The 20,549-nt window shown below is 35.2% G+C and overlaps 1 protein-coding gene across 9 annotated transcripts in view; it reads right to left on the reverse strand.

Moving 5' to 3' along the window:
- The window catches only part of PPIP5K2 (diphosphoinositol pentakisphosphate kinase 2), a 42,432-nt gene that overhangs the window by 9,137 nt on the left and 12,746 nt on the right, over positions 1 to 20,549 (reverse strand). For 3 of the 9 annotated variants that reach the window (XM_026074243.1, XM_026074242.1, XM_026074251.1), the window contains 17 exons: positions 20,136 to 20,211; positions 19,934 to 20,043; positions 18,767 to 18,852; positions 17,979 to 18,104; positions 17,761 to 17,882; positions 16,069 to 16,251; positions 14,379 to 14,520; positions 13,164 to 13,387; positions 11,428 to 11,555; positions 11,121 to 11,235; positions 9,418 to 9,525; positions 9,217 to 9,333; positions 8,267 to 8,440; positions 5,775 to 5,948; positions 4,472 to 4,541; positions 2,154 to 2,273; positions 1,196 to 1,258 (listed from right to left, as the gene is read on the reverse strand). In XM_026074243.1, coding sequence (XP_025930028.1) covers positions 1,196 to 1,258; positions 2,154 to 2,273; positions 4,472 to 4,541; positions 5,775 to 5,948; positions 8,267 to 8,440; positions 9,217 to 9,333; positions 9,418 to 9,525; positions 11,121 to 11,235; positions 11,428 to 11,555; positions 13,164 to 13,387; positions 14,379 to 14,520; positions 16,069 to 16,251; positions 17,761 to 17,882; positions 17,979 to 18,104; positions 18,767 to 18,852; positions 19,934 to 20,043; positions 20,136 to 20,211 — 2,138 coding nt within the window. The remainder of the gene's footprint in view (positions 1 to 1,195; positions 1,259 to 2,153; positions 2,274 to 4,471; positions 4,542 to 5,774; positions 5,949 to 8,266; positions 8,441 to 9,216; positions 9,334 to 9,417; positions 9,526 to 11,120; positions 11,236 to 11,427; positions 11,556 to 13,163; positions 13,388 to 14,378; positions 14,521 to 16,068; positions 16,252 to 17,760; positions 17,883 to 17,978; positions 18,105 to 18,766; positions 18,853 to 19,933; positions 20,044 to 20,135; positions 20,212 to 20,549) is intronic. The other 6 variants (XM_026074247.1, XM_026074246.1, XM_026074245.1 and 3 more) reach the window with 5 other exon arrangements.

The raw sequence follows: 20,549 nt of genomic DNA on the forward strand, positions 1-20,549 counted from the left end.
TTTCGTATATGAAATAGAACACTAGCGTTGGCCTTTTTAGATCAAATGCAAGCTTACTGGTATTCTTTCAGCCTTATTATACCAGTTTTCCTTCAAGAAACACTGCAGTGCAACTCACTATGGATTCCAAATGAATATACTACAGTACTAGTTTGCTTCATGGCAAAACAAGGCAAGCACTCACTTTTCTTAAATCTTGTTCCTAAACAAGTGCATTTCAAATCTAACACAGCAATGCTGATTGCCACTGCAGTTTCAATGATATCATCATCACTGTACTGGGCCAGCAGGCGTGCACTTTAAAACTGGAATTAAGAAATTAAGATCTGGTGAATACTGAAGACCGAGGCTGGTTTCCATGAACAGGATATATTTGGGGCCTATTTAATCACGTAGAAAGTTAGGCACGAAATATTTTGCTGAGGAAGAGAAAGATATACCTCTGTCCTGTGCGTTAAACCAGGCTTTTTTTTTCTTTTTTTTTTTTTTTTGAGTGGTAGACTGAAGACAAGTTAACTCCCACCCTTGAAGTTCAAGAGGTCAATGTAAGCGAGAGGCAACCCTCTCACTGTGATTTTTTAGTGCAATATTTAAGTAATTTGCACACCTGATGAACAGAGGAGAAGTATGATCAGGTAAATTTGTTGTTCATTGATGGATACTGTAATTTAGCAGGAATGGAACCAAAGCTTCTGCTTTACGTTTTTTTTTTTTTTAATTTAGTGTCACGTCAAGACGACAGTCATAAAATCCATTTGTCAACTCCATTATTTACTTTGGAATGAGGAGGGAAATAGCTCATCAGAAGGAAGACAAAGAAGAAGCAGCAGCAGCTATCAAGAAATGTATGCCCAATAAAGATCAGATATTATTCTGTTTCTATCTTGTACCATACAGTCTGATCACATGAGAAATTGGGGAGAATAATTTATTAGAGATCATGATTAACAGTAGCATTTCGATTTTTCAAAGATTTTTCTGATGAATGAATTTTGACATCATATTTATACTAATGAATGGTAAAGAAGAGATTTAGAATATCTAATGATTACAGGTATATTTGGAGCTGTGCTTGAAGTTAGGAACGACAGATGGTTGGATGATACTGTACACCCCATATTTGAAATAAAAATAAAAGGGATGAAGCAAGGAACCTTTTGTTTTTGTTTTTTTTTAAAATAAAAGCAAAACGTACCATTGGTTGGGTGTCGAGCAAATGAGATAGAAAACCTTTTAACAGCAGAACCGCGTGTGGTGTCTGAGAAAGAGAAAAACAGGTACCTGAAATTCGTAACAGCTACCAAAAGAGGGACATTTTAAAAAAGGAGAGGAAGAGGAAAGAAAGGRAAAAAAAAAAGATGAGAAGGTGTTAGAACTGAGTGGCATGCAGATGGGACCAGGGAAGAGGGCTAAAATCTAAACAGAGGTTAAAAGAAGAAAATTTGGGCTGTTGGTAACTACAAGATGTGTAATGAAGTGTATGAAAACAAGCAGAATGAGCTGGTGATTCTGGCATATGAGGTTATATCAGGTTAGAGTTGAACATTGAGTAGTGAATTTTGGGGGAAAACAGCATGAATACTGTTTCACCTCAATGTTATAAAGGTATGCTATCACATATTTACATTCTGAAATCTACTGAAAGAGTTTCTGCTCTAGCCCGGATTATACAGAACCAAAAACCTCCTGTTCTTCTGTAAGTCAAACCCCATCAGAAAAGAGTCAGGAATCCTAAAATTTTCACCATCAGTATTTTTAAGTTATTAGTTTATCATTTCTCTCACTCCTTGTATATGCTCTAAGCAATTTATTTCAAGATCAATAAGAAATGATAAAACCAGAAGTTTAAAATGAGAAAAAGAATTTCAAACTAAAGTTTTAGTATATTGAAAAAATGCACTTGCTGAAATCTCTTGGCATGTATTACAAGTCTGTGAGCTAGTGTTCAATTCAAGACAGTAACAAGAATTAACTAGGGTATTAAGTTAAACACAAGCAAGCTATGGGCAATAAAGAAGCAACAGAAACTCATACAATTAATACTAAGGCAAAGGATTCTAGGATTCCATTAAAATCAGTAACCTAGGATTTATCTTTAGAAGTTTAATGTGGCACATGGGTTTGTGCGTGCATGTGCGAGAGTGTGCACATACCATCTATGAAGCCAGAAGAAGTCAGCTTTTTACGATGAGTACGAGCATAATCCTGTAGGTTAGGTGCACTTGAAGAACCCCCGAGCACTGAGGTGCTAAACAGGCCCGCACAGTGAGACCCTGATGGGAGTTAGAGAAAATACATACAACAACCAGGTGTTCGTCCATTCACATTGGGGATGCATGCAGCATGCAAGCACAGGGCTCTTACCACACAAAAGGCAGCTTTTGGCAGTGCCTTGGACAGGTTCACAATATGCTTGTAATGTCAAAGTGGTACTTGGAGGCTGAAACTAGCATAATTTATTGTGCTTCTACTCATGACACAGCACCCTCTGCTACATGTGCAGAGAGGAACTGTCTTTAACAAAGTAACTTCATATCCTGTTTTCAAGTTTGGTAAAGAAAAGTTACCAGTTAGCGTCAATGTAAACATAACCAAAACAACATAACAAAAACAAGATGAGGATGTAAAAGTTGTGGGTTTTAAAACTTGCAGTCCTGAAACAAACAGAAACTGGAAAATACTGCTCATTGCTTTCATCCAAATCAATCTTTGAGATGACAGGCTGCAATGAAGTACTCATGCATTTCCACAGATTAATATGGAAGCATTTCCCTTTTAACCTCCATGAAATGTTAACTGAATCAGGAATACTCTACAAGTATTTCAGCTACCTTCATTGCCAGAGGTAGAAACTGAAAACACCTAAAAGTTTCACCAAGTTTAGCTCAACCTTCTTCCTAGAGAAAAGACTTCTGCACGTTTCCATGCAATTGAGACTACTTGTGTTACCTCTCATACAGTCCTGCTGCGAGGAGTTTTAACTCATCACTGAAAGCCATACACAGAAATGTATTTTTTATAATCTGCCATATATGAAATTTACATATGCCAGTGAACAAAATGGAAAAAAATGCTGTATTTTTTTTCCTTTAATCTTCACTACTACTTGAAAGGAAAAATGGTTCACTAGAAACTTATCTTTTGTATTTTAGATAAGTAGCACCAGATTTTTAAAGACCAACTATTTGGAGATATTTCCTTTCATTACTTTTGATGACCCAATGAGAGGAAACATTACTAGCACATGTGACCAATCACAGCCAAAATAATTTKGTGCCTGGTCTGTGGCAAAAGCACCAAAAGTAATATCTTCACCTACACACACAAATACATCAACTTCCACAAGCCATATTGTGTCACATGGACAAAAGAAAAGTTGTTTAACTTTAGCAAGCACACATTAAAAAAATGACTTCAGTAAACAAGAGCACCTGATGTATGCATTTTACTAAGGAAAAAAATATAGTAGGGAAAAGTATCACAGAAAGATTAGACAAAAATACAGATCTTTACAAGGAAAGGAAAAGCTACTTCTAGCCATATATATATATATATATATATATATACATATATATACACACATATATAGAGAGTTTATGCATTTTCTACACTGCATTTTTCCCATGAAAAGACATTTTACATTTACAGAAAAAAGATGCAATATTAATTTACAGTAGTGCAAAATTTCATATTTTTGCATATTGGTCAAATGAATGCCTGTTTCAAAGAAACAACAGAAAACATCACTTGTATTAAAAGAATTTGAAACAACTTATTGAATTATAGCAAAATTAATTCTAACACTGAAAGAAAGAAATTGATTTTAGGAAAGGGACTGTGCAAAAGCCCTGATACACCCAAGAAACTTGAAGTTTGTTTGTTTTTTTTCCCCTGCATTGGTACCACACCTTCAATTCCATCAACTGCCCACAGTAGGAAACATTATCTTCAAGAAAAGTATTTTAATGGTTTCCATAGTAGGCCTTTTCAATCCAAAAGATTCTGCAAAAACCAACAGCTCAGTCATAAACTACATAAAGAGTGATATTATGCTAAAAATAATCCTGTGTACCTGTTTTGGGCAGTAAAGAGTCAGTAATGTTAATAGTCTCAAACAATTTGCTCTTTTCAATTATAATTTATGTAAGAACTTTTGCTGCAAAAAAATTGTCCAGTTCAAAAGGCTGTACTGTTTCAGACAATCAGCAGATATTATTGATTACAAATACTACCTGGTCCTGTCCACGTAAAAGCTTTTTTTTAAAAAAAAAAAAAAAAAAAGATATTTACTTTGATATTCAATATTGCTACACTGTACCTTTAGGCATCTGGACCTCAGAATGGAATCCACACATCCTATGCAACTCCATATGCTTTTTTTTAAAAAAAAAAAAAAAAAAAGTACAACTGTGCAGAACAACGGGCAGAGGAAAAGCTAACATGAAACAAAATGCCAATTATATGCACATACCTAGACCGCTCTGCTTTTGTTCCAGAATAGTTCTTGGTGTTCGTAAGTTACTATTGCTTTCTGATAGGACCTGGATATAAAAAACAGAAAAATAAGGAAAAGTAGAACAGCAGCATGAAACGTCTATTTAATTTGATACAGCAGCCTGTTTCAGACAGACAAGTGTTAATAAGCTGTATGACAAGTGTTAGTAAAAATATATAAAGGAAATATGAAAGATCATGCAATATCCCCTTCTGAAGGGAGTCCATTTCACATATGAGTTCCTTACAATGAAGTGGTGCAAAGCAAGCATTCAGAATGAAAAAGGACACAGACCAAGACATATATGAGAACAGACATTTGAGACAGATTTTATTTTATTTTACCAAATGCACTCTCCTAAACTGCGCCTGTATTGAAAAAAGGAGGGGAGGGAAGGAAAGACAGACAAACTATTGAGGACACCATACAATCACTGATCCATGCACGGGCTCAATCAGTGTAATCTTCAGATGCTCACAGCCTTTACTCATATATACTTTTCCTATATAAATAGTTTTCAGATTTTCCACTATAAAAAGAAATTACAAAAATTTTTATAAAGAAAAAGGGTACAGTTAACAGAACACCATCCATTGCCACATACATAAACAATATCTTGAAATATTAAACAGTCTTTAGATCTTCATTGATGCTTCAGAAATGTGTCTTTTTTCCTGCTTCTTCCCCAGCATTTAGAAAAATCTTCAAAATATTGTACAATTCAATGGATGATGTACTGTGTTGGGAGTTTCAGATACCTCCAGATATAGAAGGCAAGAATTATTAGTGCTAGAGTTTGTTCCCTGCAGTAGTTAATACCAGGCCACTGAAAATATGATATATGCAAAACAAGTTTTGATAGCAATATGAAGTTCCAAATAAATTACTTTAAATGGTATTGTTTGCCATTATTAAAAAAAAATAAAAGTTTTTCAATTTACCTACCACCAAATTAAGCAATGCCATTTTCAAAGTCTTAAAGGACAACTAAGCCAAAGCAGAAATCTGTTTCATTAGGCAGTAGACTATGTCTTTTCTACTGTGTTAACATTTGCATTTCCTATAGAGGAACCAATTCTTCAGGGAGATGCACAACACATTCAGTGGAAAAAAACACACTTACTCTTTTTTTCCCCCCCAAACATGCTCGGGAAGTAATTTTAAGAAGTGGAAGAATTTGCTTTGAATGTAATCCATAACAAGGGATTAGATGTCCTTAAAGACAGTTGGTTGTTGCTCGGAATGCATAAGAATGTTGAATGAAGTAAAGTTTAAGAACCTGTTGCCATGAGCCAAAAATACTGGATGTGAAAGCCAATGATTTAGGGGAGACAGGGGAAGAAGTGATTTGTTCCCCTGATCTGCGTCTTCGACGCCCAGTACCCACACCACTGGTGTAATGCAGCCAGGTACCAATACACTCTGGGCTAGACACACTCAGGGGGCTCTCTTCCTGGAAGTGAGAAAGGGGGCAAAAAACAGCAAAGCATGCAAAGTTAGATTCAACAGAGCCAAATGAACAGAAAAGAAAAAAACCCAGCCTGCTTGCACCCTTTTATATACTGCTTTTAAAACTATTAAACAGTGACTAGGGAAGAGTAACATTACAAAATTATCAGTTCTGCTCATAATCAACTATATCTTTAAATACAACAGTTTCGTCAAATTCTGGTACACCAATTATTAAATAATGGTACAAGACAAAAATAACTGGGGTCAATAATTGGTTCAAAACTTTAAAAATTCCCCTACGTGTTGGAAACAACATCTATTATTCTTGACGTACTGTTTAATAGTTTCCCCCTCTAAGTACATTAACTTTCCTATTTACTACTTAATAGTTTCCATTTCTAGTCTGTAACCTTATCTAAAATTTTCTATTGATTTTTAAAATTGCTTTGGAGATTTTACAGCTGACTGTCTGGTAATGGCACCATGGGTTTTCCAACTTATATATATATTTTTAATTTTCTGTTGCTGGACAGCTATAAGACTTCAAGGGACAGTGTCAGGCTAAGATTCCCCCATGCCCTACATCACTATGTATTATTTTAATGATTAGTAATGAACATTTTTAGTAATACAGAATTTGATTTTCAATGTTGATGAGCCTTACTTACTCATTTTACTGTTAGAACTGTTTTTTTGTTTTCATGACTCAATGCAGAATTGCAATGCTTCTTCTGTAAATATTGCTGGACTATAACCCAGATTAAAAGTTGCATCTTATATTACCTGACAGTGTCCCTTTAATTATGGACATAAGTGAAAAGAGAATTGCCTATGGAGAAGGAAAAAAAAAAAATCAAGGCAGTTGCAGTTTAAGTTGCAATAAAATGACATTTTTAAAAACACCTGAAAATACCATTTGGTATAAATATTCCAAATACTGGTTTTGCAGATTTCAGTTTGCCAGATGAGATTTCCAATTTTACTTTTTCAAAAAAAAATTTCACAGTGAATGATTTCTTTAAGTAGGCTACTTCCTTCCCAGAAATAAACGCTGAAYGCTGCAACACATTCTATCTGAACATGCATTACCAGCACAGTTAAAATTTAGCAATTTATGTCATTAATATCTTTTGAAAGTAACTTTTAAATAATTTACAAGAATGAAAATGGTTAAAGTTGAAAATACTACTAAGTTGTGTGCGTGTGAACTCATAACGAGGAGGGGAGCTTGCATGATCACAGTGAAAGCAGCTTTTAAAAATCCAAAGTACTGATGTTGTGAGCATTTGTTTATGACAAAACTTGTAAATAGAAAATGTAAGACATTCACATTTATTACCTCTGTTAATTTATGAAAGTCATGTGAAGTTATAAAGATATACTTGTAGAAGAAAACCATGCATCTTTTTCTCTCCACACTACTAATAACCAAGTTACTCGTAAATCTTACTTCTGTAATACTCGCATTGTGTACAAACATTCCCAACACAAACACAAAAGGAAAAGCATTTGGTGCAGATCTTAAGTTCTGATGGTTTTAAGCAACTGAAAACGAGGTAATATGAAGCTGTTAGTCTACTTCTAGCATTAAAGTCACAGAAGGGCCACTATGCACCAACTGAAGCTTTGCCATTCAACCACACAAGTGGTACCACGACACTGCTGTGCATCCTCCACTGCTGTGACATTAAAGCCGTATCTGTGAAGTACACCTAGATGTCATGACCTTCAAAACTGGAGACTAGACTGTTTGGGTTATCTAAAGACTTCAAGAAATGCAAAACCCGCCCACTTCAAAAAATACTGCCAGTTTGTTCTCTTACCTTCAAATGCTGGACCACTGGAGCCACTTTCACTCCATGTGAAAGCAAAGACAGCTGAAAACATTTCTCTCGCCTTCCACACCTCCCCTACCACCCCAAATCCTCCATCCCCTCTCAGCATGATCACTCTCAAGGTTTGCTTTATTCCCAATAGCAGCTGTCTTGTAAGGATGAATACAAAAGCAATGTGTGTTAGTTCGAAGGAGATGTGGGCTTAGATTGAAAAGGTCTTTGTTTTCAAAAAGTTTTTTTCTAATATGGTTTTAAAAGGGGGGGGGGGAAGAAGTATTTTACGGCAAAATAATCACTCATGAAAAAAAAATTCATTCAGATAGATCACTGCCATGGAAGATTTGCCATAGAATTAAAGCAATCCTTTTATGAGGCATAATATCATTCTGTTTTTGTGTAATCAAAAGCAGAATTGCCTTTTTTGTTAAAAGCAAGCAGAAAGATAATTTCTGTAAAAGACATGCTCTGGAACAGAAACACTTACTTCAACAGAACCAATCTTCCTGGATCTTGGAAGAGGTGACTTTCTGTGTATGTGAATTGGGTCTGATACCATCGGCTTGAACATCACTACTGACCGATCTGTTTCATCCCTTTTAGAAGCATGTGCCTCCTCATCGCTATCATTTCTATGGGAGGTTTTCTTCGAGCCTTCATTCTACAAGCAATAGAAAAATCCTTTTCAATTTAACTACATACTTTGCACCATGCAGACAGAAGTGGTCATTAAGTAAATCTTTTGAGCAAACCAAAAGCAAGCTGATTTTAAAAATACAAAAGAGTAATCATATTATTTAATGACTAGTCATAAAAATATATATTACTTCAGACTTTTATATATCTATGAGTATTTGCTCCTGGCTAACCACTGCATATGACAATGAGGTCCTAACTAACCATACTGCTCGATCTCCATATCCAACTCCAATTTTCTGTTGACACAGTAATAGAATTCTGGCCCCAGAAACCAATCGCAGAATTCTCACCAAGCTTTGTTTCCATTTATTTCTTAGAAAGCAGGTAGTAACGGTACAGACCTACATATACAACTCTGAAAATATCAGTCCTTCCTCATCTCTCTGCATTATCAAACATTCCAAACCACCCCATTTTCTTAAATATTTCTTGCATTTGCCAGAACATCATCAATGTGGCACTACCTGTTGACACCACTTTTATTACAACGAGTACTTTGCATTTCTAGCAATACAGCTGGGCAAAGCCAAAAAAGGCCCAAATTATGTGTCCATTTCCCCAGCATCTATCCAAAATGGAACAGTGTGTTGGGATTACCTTTATTTTCTTAGATACTTTTCTATCAAAAAAAAAAAATCACATTTTTATTTTTCCCCTAACAATCTTTTAATATTTATTTTAGGTATATCCACATCTAGAAATACCAATTTTTGTTTTAAAGAAAGACACAATTATTACCTCTCGGGAGGCAGGTCTGTATCCATATCCAGCTGGTAAATTTTTATCTTCCTCGCAGCCTTTTGCTCCTGGACTAAAGTGCAGCTCTACATGAAAACGCTCCTCTGAAGAAAGTTCCTAAAGAAAATGATAAATATGTTTACACTTTAATACACAGTTTAGAACTACTAATTTCTGAAAATATTTACCCATTTTAAATACCTTGTTTGGATCCTCATAAAGCATGATAACAATCTGTGTCATGTAATTGAGTTCATTGACAACATTCAGATAATCCATAGCTCGCTTCCATTGTTCATCTTTCGATTCCTTATGAAAAGGGGAGGAAAAAAAAAAAACCACTTTGTGAGCCACATTTAAATCTTGAAAATTAGAAGTCAGTGATTTGCTTTAAAAGGACTGATGATCTCCATGTCCCCCCGCCCCACCATTTACATGGATTTTACTTTCATAGCAAAAGTACAGAGCTCTTCCCAGGTAATGAAAAGAAATACATACCCTCATGAACAACCAGAAAAAAAATATACATAAAAATGACTTTAAAATACTCAAATGAATAAAAGGTGGAGAACAGAACTTTTCATATTTTATTTCATTTTATCTTTCATGTTCTTTTGGTAGTGATGGCATATGTAGACTTGTAGAGAAAAGAAACATTCTAAATTCTCCTGATAGGAATCTCTGATTTTGCTATAAACTAGTTTCAAGTAGTGTTTGGTTGAAAAGTGATACATGTGTATATAYGTATATATGTGTTTGTGTGTATATATATATACACACAAACACATATATACACACACATGCACATACATATATACATGCATACATATACGTATGTATCTTTTTTGCACCCCCAAATTTAGACTTAATAAGACAGAGGAGAAAAAACAACCAACTGGAACTATTAAGCTGTGTTTCTAGATATTTCTCTGTGAGTCAAATGGACAGAGTAAATGGAGGCTTCTAGAATATGTGGGGGGGGAACCCTACCATACATTCCCAAACCATTTAAAATGAACATTCACCTTTTTCATGCTCTAAAAGTGGTCCAGTAATTATGAAACACACTGCATTTACATCCATCTTACAGGAAACTTAAAAGTTTATCAGCCTAAAACTAAAGGCTTATCTGCTACACCATCATGTCACACTGAAGTCTAGGACTAAAAGTGCTTTTTGGCTCAATGAGTTCAGTTATCTGCTACCAGAAGTAAGTATATCAATACAACTATTTCAAAAGTTAATAAATTAATCAAGCTCTATCTAAGAAGCAGCTATGTAGGCTCTAAGGTGCTACATTTATCCTCTCCATGCAGCTCAGTGGGGTCACATGTGAATTTGGGGAGCTTGTCTTTTTTTATCCTTGGTTTCAAGGCCAAAAAGTTGGAGAGTAATGCACCACCTTCAAGTGCTCTACAATAATACAGGTAAGCAAGACAATCCACTGAGCAGTGCAAACGTCGCACTATAGAGCATTCCTGAAGCCAGGTAGGGAGGTCTTGACCATATGCCAATGGACAAAAGTTATAGGCCAATCCAAAAGTGAATTCTAGAGAAATTTGATCTATAACATAAAGGGGGGGTGGGGGGGATATCAGAATTAATTATAGGTGAGAATTTAAAACAAAAGACTGGGTTATCTGTCCTTTTCAAATCGCTGAACACACCAATGGAACTCGGCATTATTTTAAAAGGTGTACTCGAGTCACGGTTTTCCACAAATGAACATTCTAACCATTTGAAGTATGTCCTTCATGTATAATTAGAAATCAAATGTTTCAAGAAGTGTGATAACTTTCAGAGCCACCTAAGAAAATTAACTGATGTAATTTTAGTGAGATCTGGTCATTTAGGTTCCTCTCAAAATACCAGAGTTCTAACAGAAGAAAAAGTGTTCAACTTACATCACATAAGGCACCATAACGAAGGGTGGATAACAGGGAATGAACGTGACTCTCGCTGGTGAAATACAGCCGTGTACGAACATGACGTTCAGGGGACATAACACCTCTGGAGTAGCTTAAAAGTCAAAAAAGTCTTATTAGACCATAATGAGATGTGACCCCATTTTAGAAATAGCTGTTAACGAATAAATCATACTTTTTAAATGACTGTGAGCTGGTAAGACATTTTAAATATGAAAGCTATGGAATACCTCCAGTAAATCTTACAGAAGTTAATGTAACTGTATAAAAAAAGTAAAAGACTTACAGAGGGTGAAGCTTATTTACAGTATCATCATCTTGAGTTCTCTGAAGGTCAGAACGGATTTTTCTAACCAGAGGAGTGCAGTAACCTTTAGCAATCTCTAGTTTCTCAGCCTTGGAAATACCATATTCCTGTATAAGAAGAAACTGACTTTTAAAAATCCAGTTAAAACACCTTCGCATTCAAGGCCTGTATTTTAAAGCCAATTAGTCACCTATTATTTTGCTCTGGTTGCAAACTGTTTTTTAAAATGTTTTTAGTACACTTGAATACTAACTTCCCTTCAAGTAAGACAGGGTCTGCCTTTATGCTGTTGGAGACGACACAGAATAACCCATTCACTAGTTCACTTGTAAAGTAGTGAACTAGCTCATTCACTAGTTAAGCCACAAAAGTGGATTCACTTTGGTATGAAGAAGCTCTTTTCCTGAAGCAAAACATCTAGAGAATTATTTTTTCCTCCCACATGTTCAGACATTTATGATGAGTTTAATCTCACCTGATTTTAATTAACTACCCTTTTTACAGTCAAGAGATAGGCACATTATCTATTTTAGCTTGGGGTAAACCATGCAAATAGGAGATCCTAATTCACCTCAAACAGTAATGAAAACAAAAGATTCTTTTAAAAGAAAGACATCCAGTAGTAAAATACAGTTGGAAAACACTACATTTGTTACAATATTTAAAATATTTAAAATCTCCTTTTTCAAAAGCTTCATGTGCTATGCTACATATCGAATTAAAGCGTACTCATCATTATGAGGGACATCCTGGTTACCTTGTTACCCTAGAAAGCAAGATAAGTGTTTTTCCTTTGCGTTGTGTGGGTCCTCCAAGTTTTCTTTGTCTTAATTCCTTCAGTATTTACCATTATTTTATATCCACTCTTCTCTGAAACTCTGTTCAAAATTAACCTTTTAGTGTCATTGCTCTTTTGCTCTCCCTGCTATCAGGGAGTTTCAGAGATGTGGAGGGGAAGAAGCTCCCTCACTTGCTGCCTAAGATATGGATCACACTTCTCCAACATCAGTGCTCTGTAAGTGCAGGGATACTTGGGGACAGTTTTAGTCTGTTCTACACCACAATGTAATTTCATGTCCTTTAGCCTACAACATTTTAGACTAACCTGAATTTAACAGCCTGTAGTGTAAGGAAATTCAACTTGTCTACTTCTGGCCTTATATTCTGTGAAATTCAGTGTGTGTATATATATATATTTTTTAATCAAGGAGTGTTACTGTTTTAAAACAGCAGAAAGGTCTTTTAAAATTTAAATTACTTAAGAAAAGTGAAATTAGATAATTAGGGTTAACAACGTCCATTTGTAACAGCCTGAAAATAAAGTTTCTAAAAGCAGGAAGAATGGAGTTAAATAAAATTTCAGAAGACACACRTGTTCACACTGGTTCCACTTAAATCTATGAAGAATAACTGAGATGAACAAGTTTATTTCAATACATTGCATTATAGGAAGTATATATGTTCATAGTTTAGAGTTGCTAGAAAAAAATTCACTCTGAACACATTAGATTTGATGAATTATGAATCAAGACTTTTCTGATGCTAAATAATCTGCTTGCTACCAGGAAATAAGAGTTGAAATTTAAGGCTTCATTACTGCAAAACACAGGAACATTCAAAGAAAAAAAAAAAAAAAGATAGAATAGGCATCTTTCACATAATTTGATTAAACATTTATTCTACAAGCAATCTACTCAATAACAGAAAATGCTTACCTGAGGAATCACAATGTCAGCTAAAGCCTTTGAAAGCCTGTATAATTCCATTGTGTTTTCTAATTTTAAGGAACCGTTGTGCTGAACATCGTATTTTATACAGTCATAAATATCAGGAATTTTGCTAATATCGTATCTTCCGTTCTTTGTCTTAAAGTCTTTTTCCAGCTTGGCCCACCTGCGCAGCATTAATTCTAGTGTTTCACTATGGTAGAGCTGAATATCTGGACAGACAGATACCTCATGTAAGTACTCAGGATCATCCAGATAACAAAAGCACAATTTTAATTATATGATTAACACTTTAAAACAATTTTAACAGAAATTAATAGAAATTTAGTTTAGGAGAAATACACCACTGGCCTTGTAAGCAAAACTACAGCACCAAGAATAAAGTGTCCTAAAGCGCAAATCATATAAAAAAACAACCAAACAAGAACGCTTTAGAACAGAGTGCATATCCCATTTCTCTCTTTCTTGCATGTGTCAACAGCAGAAGCCAAGAGACTAGTAAGAAAGGATGGCCAAGTCCCATTCACAGGATAGGGGATTGGACCAAACGAACAGAACACCAACACTACCCGTGGGTGACACTTTTAGTGCTCAGCTTCCAAGCAGAAGCTGTTTGCGTACTACACCCTGTGGAGAACAGTGATTCAAAATGTTCTAGTACTTAGCTAGTACCAAAAAAATCCCCCAAACAAACAAAAAAAACTTGTGGTCAAACCAAGCACTAGTTTTACTGTGGTAGTTGTTCACCACCATTAATCCAGAGCATCATTATATGCAATATTACTATGTATCACATACAGTAAGCAACAGATCTTTATCAAAGATACTTAAATAAAAAAAGTGTTTGTATCCACCTTAGATTTATTACCATTTGCTTTTCTTATTCCTTTTGCAAACTGGTGAGTCCCGAAGAATTATGACAAGAATTTCTGCAGCTACTTGAAAGCTATCCTGAGTTTCTAGACACCACAAGAGCCCTTACCTCCAATGAGACCATGGGTTCTTCCTGCTGCTCTCATATAATTTTGAAAGCAGAAAACTTTTATTCTAAAATCACACATACAAGATCAGAGTGTGAAAATCCCTAAGGCATTGTTGATCAAAGTTCTGCTAAAAGCCAGTTTAATGAAGAAAGGTTATATTACAATTCTCTCTCAAATGTAAATGAGAGAAACTAAATATAGCTACAAAATATTTAAGTACCTGCAGACTTTGGATCTTCCATTCTTTGCCTGATCTGAGAAGTCAAGCTCTGGATTAAAGAATAGACCTTGTCACATGTCTTCACAGGATTTTTGATAACCTGCATTGATTTTATCAAAGAGATGCTTCCAGATGGAGTAAGCTGCAATTTCAGATAAACACAAAATTGTCTAAACAAACTGGTTAATTCTGAAAGAACTGAAGAATCAAGATAGAATGTACTAACGATTCCAAGTATTACAGGAAAGGTATTCAAGCACATTGTTATTTTTGAAAGCATTTCTCAATTATCTACTCCCTTTAGAGGAATTAACAATGAGATAAATTGAAAGGTGGTAAGATTAGTTACTAGAGATTCAAAAGCTTAGAAGAAATTCAGAGGATAAGTAGTTCTATACAGTAGACTTAAGCAAATTTCTGGAGTTGATTTAATTCTTTTTTATTCCAAGAAGTGAAAATACTGAGGATGTTTAAGACTTCATATGCATTTAGCAATTTTCCAAAATTTCCGTTCAGTAACTCTTGTATTTAAAAGCTCACTAAAAATTTTATAAGAAATGTCACAGGAAGCCCTGTGTAATTCAAAAGTAATTCAAAATGATTGGTGCTCTGATACAGGAAAAAAAATACCACATTGTTTCCCCCAAATTACAGGCAAGTAAAAAGAACAAACCACAACAAAAAAGGGTATTATCACTTTAAAAACTCTAACGTTAGTACCTTTCAGCGACTTTCTTTTAGAAAAGCATGCTCAATAGTTTCAGGTGCCTTTCAAACCCCATACCATTTATACAGAAAATAAATAAATAAATAAACAGAAATTTAAAAAAATCCCAGTACCATCTATTACTTTCTCCAGCTCCTGCTAAATCCACTACTAACAGTGATTTGGATGATACTTTCAATCTATACATTTAGATGAGTTCACATAGAATATACATGCAAATTAATAAAATTAATTTTTCAACAATTCGCTGTCAATATCTTTTAGAGTATAGCAGATTAAACTTAAATATCATTTTGAGGATTTGTTTTTAGTTGTTATACCAGGCAGAGTAAGGGTATTTGAAAGGATTAAAAAAAAAAAAAAAAAAGCTTCCTATTTTCTAACTGTTCCTAACAAATATTACTTGCATTTAAAACCAGAAATAATTATCTGTATTTTGTACTAAGTCAGCATAAACTTTAATAAGATGCACTAATTTAGCATGTTAATGAGACATTTCCTTTCACTGTTTTAGAAAGTATTCCATTGGTTTTCAGCATCTTAATATTTTTAGAACCAGAAAAAGGCCTTGCAGCAAGTTAAATATTGGTACAAACTTTAATAAGCAGGCAATACATTTTGCAATACCACATACCATCAAAGTAACTATTACCAAAAAAATATAAACATACTTAAATCTCTTGAACAATTTAAAAAATTTTATTGGAACAGTGAACAAGATTTACTAATGTGGTCCCTATCAACAATTACAATTCTATTTCAAAGTTTTCAATTATTCCGATAACTCAAATTGCATAAAGGGACAAAATATCYGAAACAAAATTCCTGCAGATTCCTGCTTAGTTCAAATTATTTGCAAGCACATAATTTTTCAAAATAGGTAAATGAAATCCCTGCTTATTACTTCAATACAAATATTCGCTGGACTATTTCACTTCACAGAAGAAGTAAACATATTCTAACCTTATCATAATCGTCAGCAGTAAATTCTCTGTCTCTCTGGAGAATTTCATGGAGTCTTGCTTTAACACGATGCTGACAGCTGCTTAAAGAATCACTGTCACTGTCCAACAGACCATTCATATTAGCACTTTTTACCATCTGGACAAGAATGGGAGTCAGTTCACCCTCTAGGGCCAGTAGTCCCTGAAGCAAATCATATAATTAGCTAAACAGATTAAGGTACTCTTACATTTTCATCTTTAAAAAAACAAAACACCAACAATTCAAATCAAGGTTATATCACTTGCCTACATGTTAGATATACAGGGACTTGGCAGAAAATTTTTGCAGTTTGCAAGGAAGTGGCCCCCAAAACGCTGCTTGAGTGTGTAGGATAGCTAGAGTTGGTGCAACAGCGGTGGTGACGGGCCCTGAGCATGCTCCCCACCACCAGCTGACCCTGGCATGACAGAGGTGTTCCCAGGAACCCTGGCTGTCTGGCTCTCGGGCTGCAGGGGTGCCTGGCGCCTCTCCCCAAGGCTGGGAGTAACAGCAGCCTGATCTATGGGGAACATGCTCTGGTCAAAGTCCTGAGCCACCAGGTGAAGAGCTATGGGAAGAGTTCACAGGCTGAACAGCGTCAGGGAGGACACACAGGAGATAGATAGGGTCTTTGCAGAGATCCTAAAGAGGTAAAAGCCAAAACCCACTGTGGTATAAAAGGAGAGACAACCAAAGGCTATGCTTGAACAAGAGGTGGCTGAAGACTTCCAAAATGTAAATGGACAGAAACTAGAGACATTTCTGGCAACAGAATGAAAGCTCTTTCTCTGCCTGCAGATGTCCATTTACAGATTAAGGACGGCACGCTGGCAGCAGGTGTGGAAGGTCCAGCTCTGTTGGAAGAGACATTGGTGTTGGGTGAGCCCAAACCATGTCTTAGCTCCAATAAATTGCTATAAAATAGTAAGATGTGCACACGCAGTATTGTCAGCATGTCTTACCTATTAGGCGGTTGTTCTGAAAGGCCAAATATAAAAGCATCCTGTAACAACCTTTTATTCTAAGAAACTTTCTCTATTAATTCCAAAAAGCCATGAACATATAATCTGTATTGCAATTTAAAGTAGTTTATTAATTCCACATTTGTTATAGTTTCAAACCCTCTAGTTTTCTGTATACGATTACAAAGCAATATGCAAAAGATGGTTTCAATGAAAGTGTTGCCTCCTGAACTCCAGACCCTTTGGTCCAAGTGAAGTGACTGCAAATTGATTTTTTGCTCATGCAAAATGAATGCACAATTAAACCAGTTCTAGTATCTGTGCTTTATGCATCACACACATACACAATTTGTCAAAGAAATCTGTCAAAATTTGAGGAAAATAAATCCCAAACAAATAGGCAAGGTAGAAACTATAAATGTTTCTCTCTTTTGGAAGTGGTTACTGGAAAAGACTAAGGTGTATTACTATGGCTGCATAAGTTAAACCTGTCTGTAGAGAGCTGCTCTCTCAGAGCTTCACATGCCAGGCACATTAACTGGAAACTTATCACTTTGCCCTAAATAATTTTTGAAAATATATTTCTTTTGAAATGCAGCCTTGTTACTCTGTGGACTGTAAGAAACCATACAACTCCCCCAACTTCAGCAGAACAAACAATCCCGAGAACATCAGGATTCTAAATTGAAATTGCAGTTTCACACCGTACCTTTGCAAAAGCTGCTGCAGTCATCTGAACTCGTCCCTCATCAGAAGCATAGATTTTGAGATCATGTCGATAAGTGCTATGTAATCTAAGTAAACCACATCCAGGAAATCCAGCATAATCTCCTATCAAACAAACATTCTGCTCAAACTCTCATTTTGCACTTGATCAACTTCAGAAGCGATTAGTTTATGCCATTCAACACAACTTTTTATTTTTACCTTGTCCACCTGGATACATGCACCTGAAAGCCCTTCCAAGCTCCTCTGCTTGAACCCTGCCTGCAGGGGTCAGTTCTCCTCCCCATTTTAGAACCAGAAGCAGGGATGGCTCATTTCTTCTATTATCTAATTGTGCATAGAGAGAGGAGTTCAGTAGTGAATTATATTACAGATCTTTTTTGTTTAAAGGTAAAAATACTGGAACTATGCAGGGCTTCAGTAAAGGATCTCTTCAACATTATAAATTTTTAATAGCATTCTAGCATTAAGAAAACACTGAACTAGAGGACAAAATGGGCACTTAAACAGAGAAACCTGCAGTAGTTCAGTTACAGAGAAAATGCAAGTGAAAAATATTTGGCAAGAAATCTGAGGAAAAAAAAATAAAATCAAAAGCCAGAAAGTTAAAACAAATGGGATGCTAAATACCTAGAGTTATTTCAGTCAATATCCAGAAAAGCTTAAAAATTCTTTAAAGATAGTAGTAAACAGTGTGTGGGATTTTCCCCAGATCTGCCCCAGGACGCTATTTCTGGTGAATCACTGACGCTTCCTTCCCCCTACTTTTCTGCTACAAAAAAAGCAAAGTTAAAATACAAATTTACTACCTAGTTTTAGGTGTACAACTCAGCAGATTAAGAGACTGCTGAATATCTGCCATCAATACAAACAAACATTCAAAACAATTAATTCCTCTTCTTAACATCAAGAATGTTATACCATTAATCCCTTCATTATGTAAACGGACATCCTATTAAGACAGAGTACATGCTAAAGTAATACTATACCTTCCTCTTCACTGGAAGTTTTTGGGCAACCATGAGGAAGATACGTTAACTGAACTTTGCGATTTATCCCTGAAAAATGTCCATACCTGAAGTAGGAATTGGTGGAGGAAGGGGGGGAAGAGAGAAATAATATTTCAGATAAGAATATATATTTTTCCAATACATATTCAAACATACTGTGCTCTTTTAACAGTCAGGATATAAAAAAACTATGCTGCCCATTGATTCATGCATATGGCTGCCCATATACTGAAGCAGTGCTTGCAACAAACCTTATTCAACAAGCACAGAATGACTACAAAAATAGCAATCATCCTACGATGAAACATTTCAAAATATTACCCACTATTGCTCTTCACTGCACTGAACACAAAACCGAAAAACTGCATATGCATAGCYGCCAAAAGCAATCTACATTTTCAGACTGCATGAGTAATTTATTCAGATCTACAACCATCAGTATCTAGAATCTGATCTGGCAGTGTAGATGGCCACTATTTGTTGGCCAATGAAGTTTTGAAGCAGGACTCGAGAGATTTGAAGAGTAGAGATCTGCTGCATATATCTCAAAAATTATTGGTTTTGCCCTGATTTTTTAAAAATAAATTTATCTGTTAYCATTTAGAATTTTAAGACCTTAGGCCTTTAACAAACCTTGAAACCTTAGTTTCATTTAAAAATATTTCATGCTTTATATACAAAGCTTTATCTATTTGGAACCTGCCAAGTTTGCTAAAAGGTGGACAGGATACACGCAGTGTAAGTGCCTACAGGCTCCAGCAGACTTCATTAGGCCACACGCTGCAAGAGACAGACCCTACAYATTCAAGTACTTTAGGTTTAAAAACATACAAGAAAATAAAACTTGAGATAAAAGAAAGTAGTCCTTTCATAAAAAGTGTACTGAGACGCATGCTAAATTAAGCATTAAGTTCAATAAAAATAGATAAGGAGAAAACATGGAAAGAGGCTGGGTCTCCTTGATCCCTCCTTAACATCAAACATGAAGCCATCCTTTTGCTTACTAACACTTATGCTTGAATTACTATATCATTGCATATTATTTGCTAATCATTGCAAATCTAAGCAGTAACTGTAATAGTAAAAGAAGTCAAAATAACAGACATCCATACTGTTATGAAGCATTAGAGAAAATTAGATACTTACATTTCTAACACAGTCTTTAACTGCTCAAGTTTTGCTTTACTTTCTTCAATTTCAGAATCATTGTTTTGCCCAAGTTCTACAAGAAGTTGCCTTGCTATATCAAGCACTTCCTAAAGAAAGGAAACATAGGAATTCCTTAAAACAAATAAATTATTTTCTAGTTATAAAATACCAGGGGAAAAAAAAATAAAGACAAACTTGCCTGCAACTGTTTTGGTTTTTTCAGTTTTAGTTTTCCAGATTTATATCCATCACATTTTTCAAAGAGATCAAAAAATCTTTGGAGAAAGCATATTGATTAAAACAAACAAAAAAACCCAATAAACCATATTTAGTAAGAATGTTAGATTATTAAAGAAGTGGCTTTTAAAATTAAAGCAGCCTGAAATTAGGATCCTTACATTGTAAGAAAACCATGTTAAAATCTGAACTTCAGAGCTCAAGCCAACCTTTATTCATTCAGACTTTATCTCCCAAGAACATCTTCAACACATTAGAAAAGTCAGAGAAATTCTGACTTGCCAAATGTTAGGGAAAAAACAAACAAACAAAACAAAAACAAAAACAAAAAAAACAACTGCACTCTCCACAAAACACCCTACACATCAAATGACAC

Source organism: Apteryx rowi, unplaced genomic scaffold, assembly GCF_003343035.1.
Source record: "Apteryx rowi isolate R43461 unplaced genomic scaffold, aptRow1 scaffold_382, whole genome shotgun sequence".
NCBI classification, from domain to species: domain Eukaryota; kingdom Metazoa; phylum Chordata; class Aves; order Apterygiformes; family Apterygidae; genus Apteryx; species Apteryx rowi.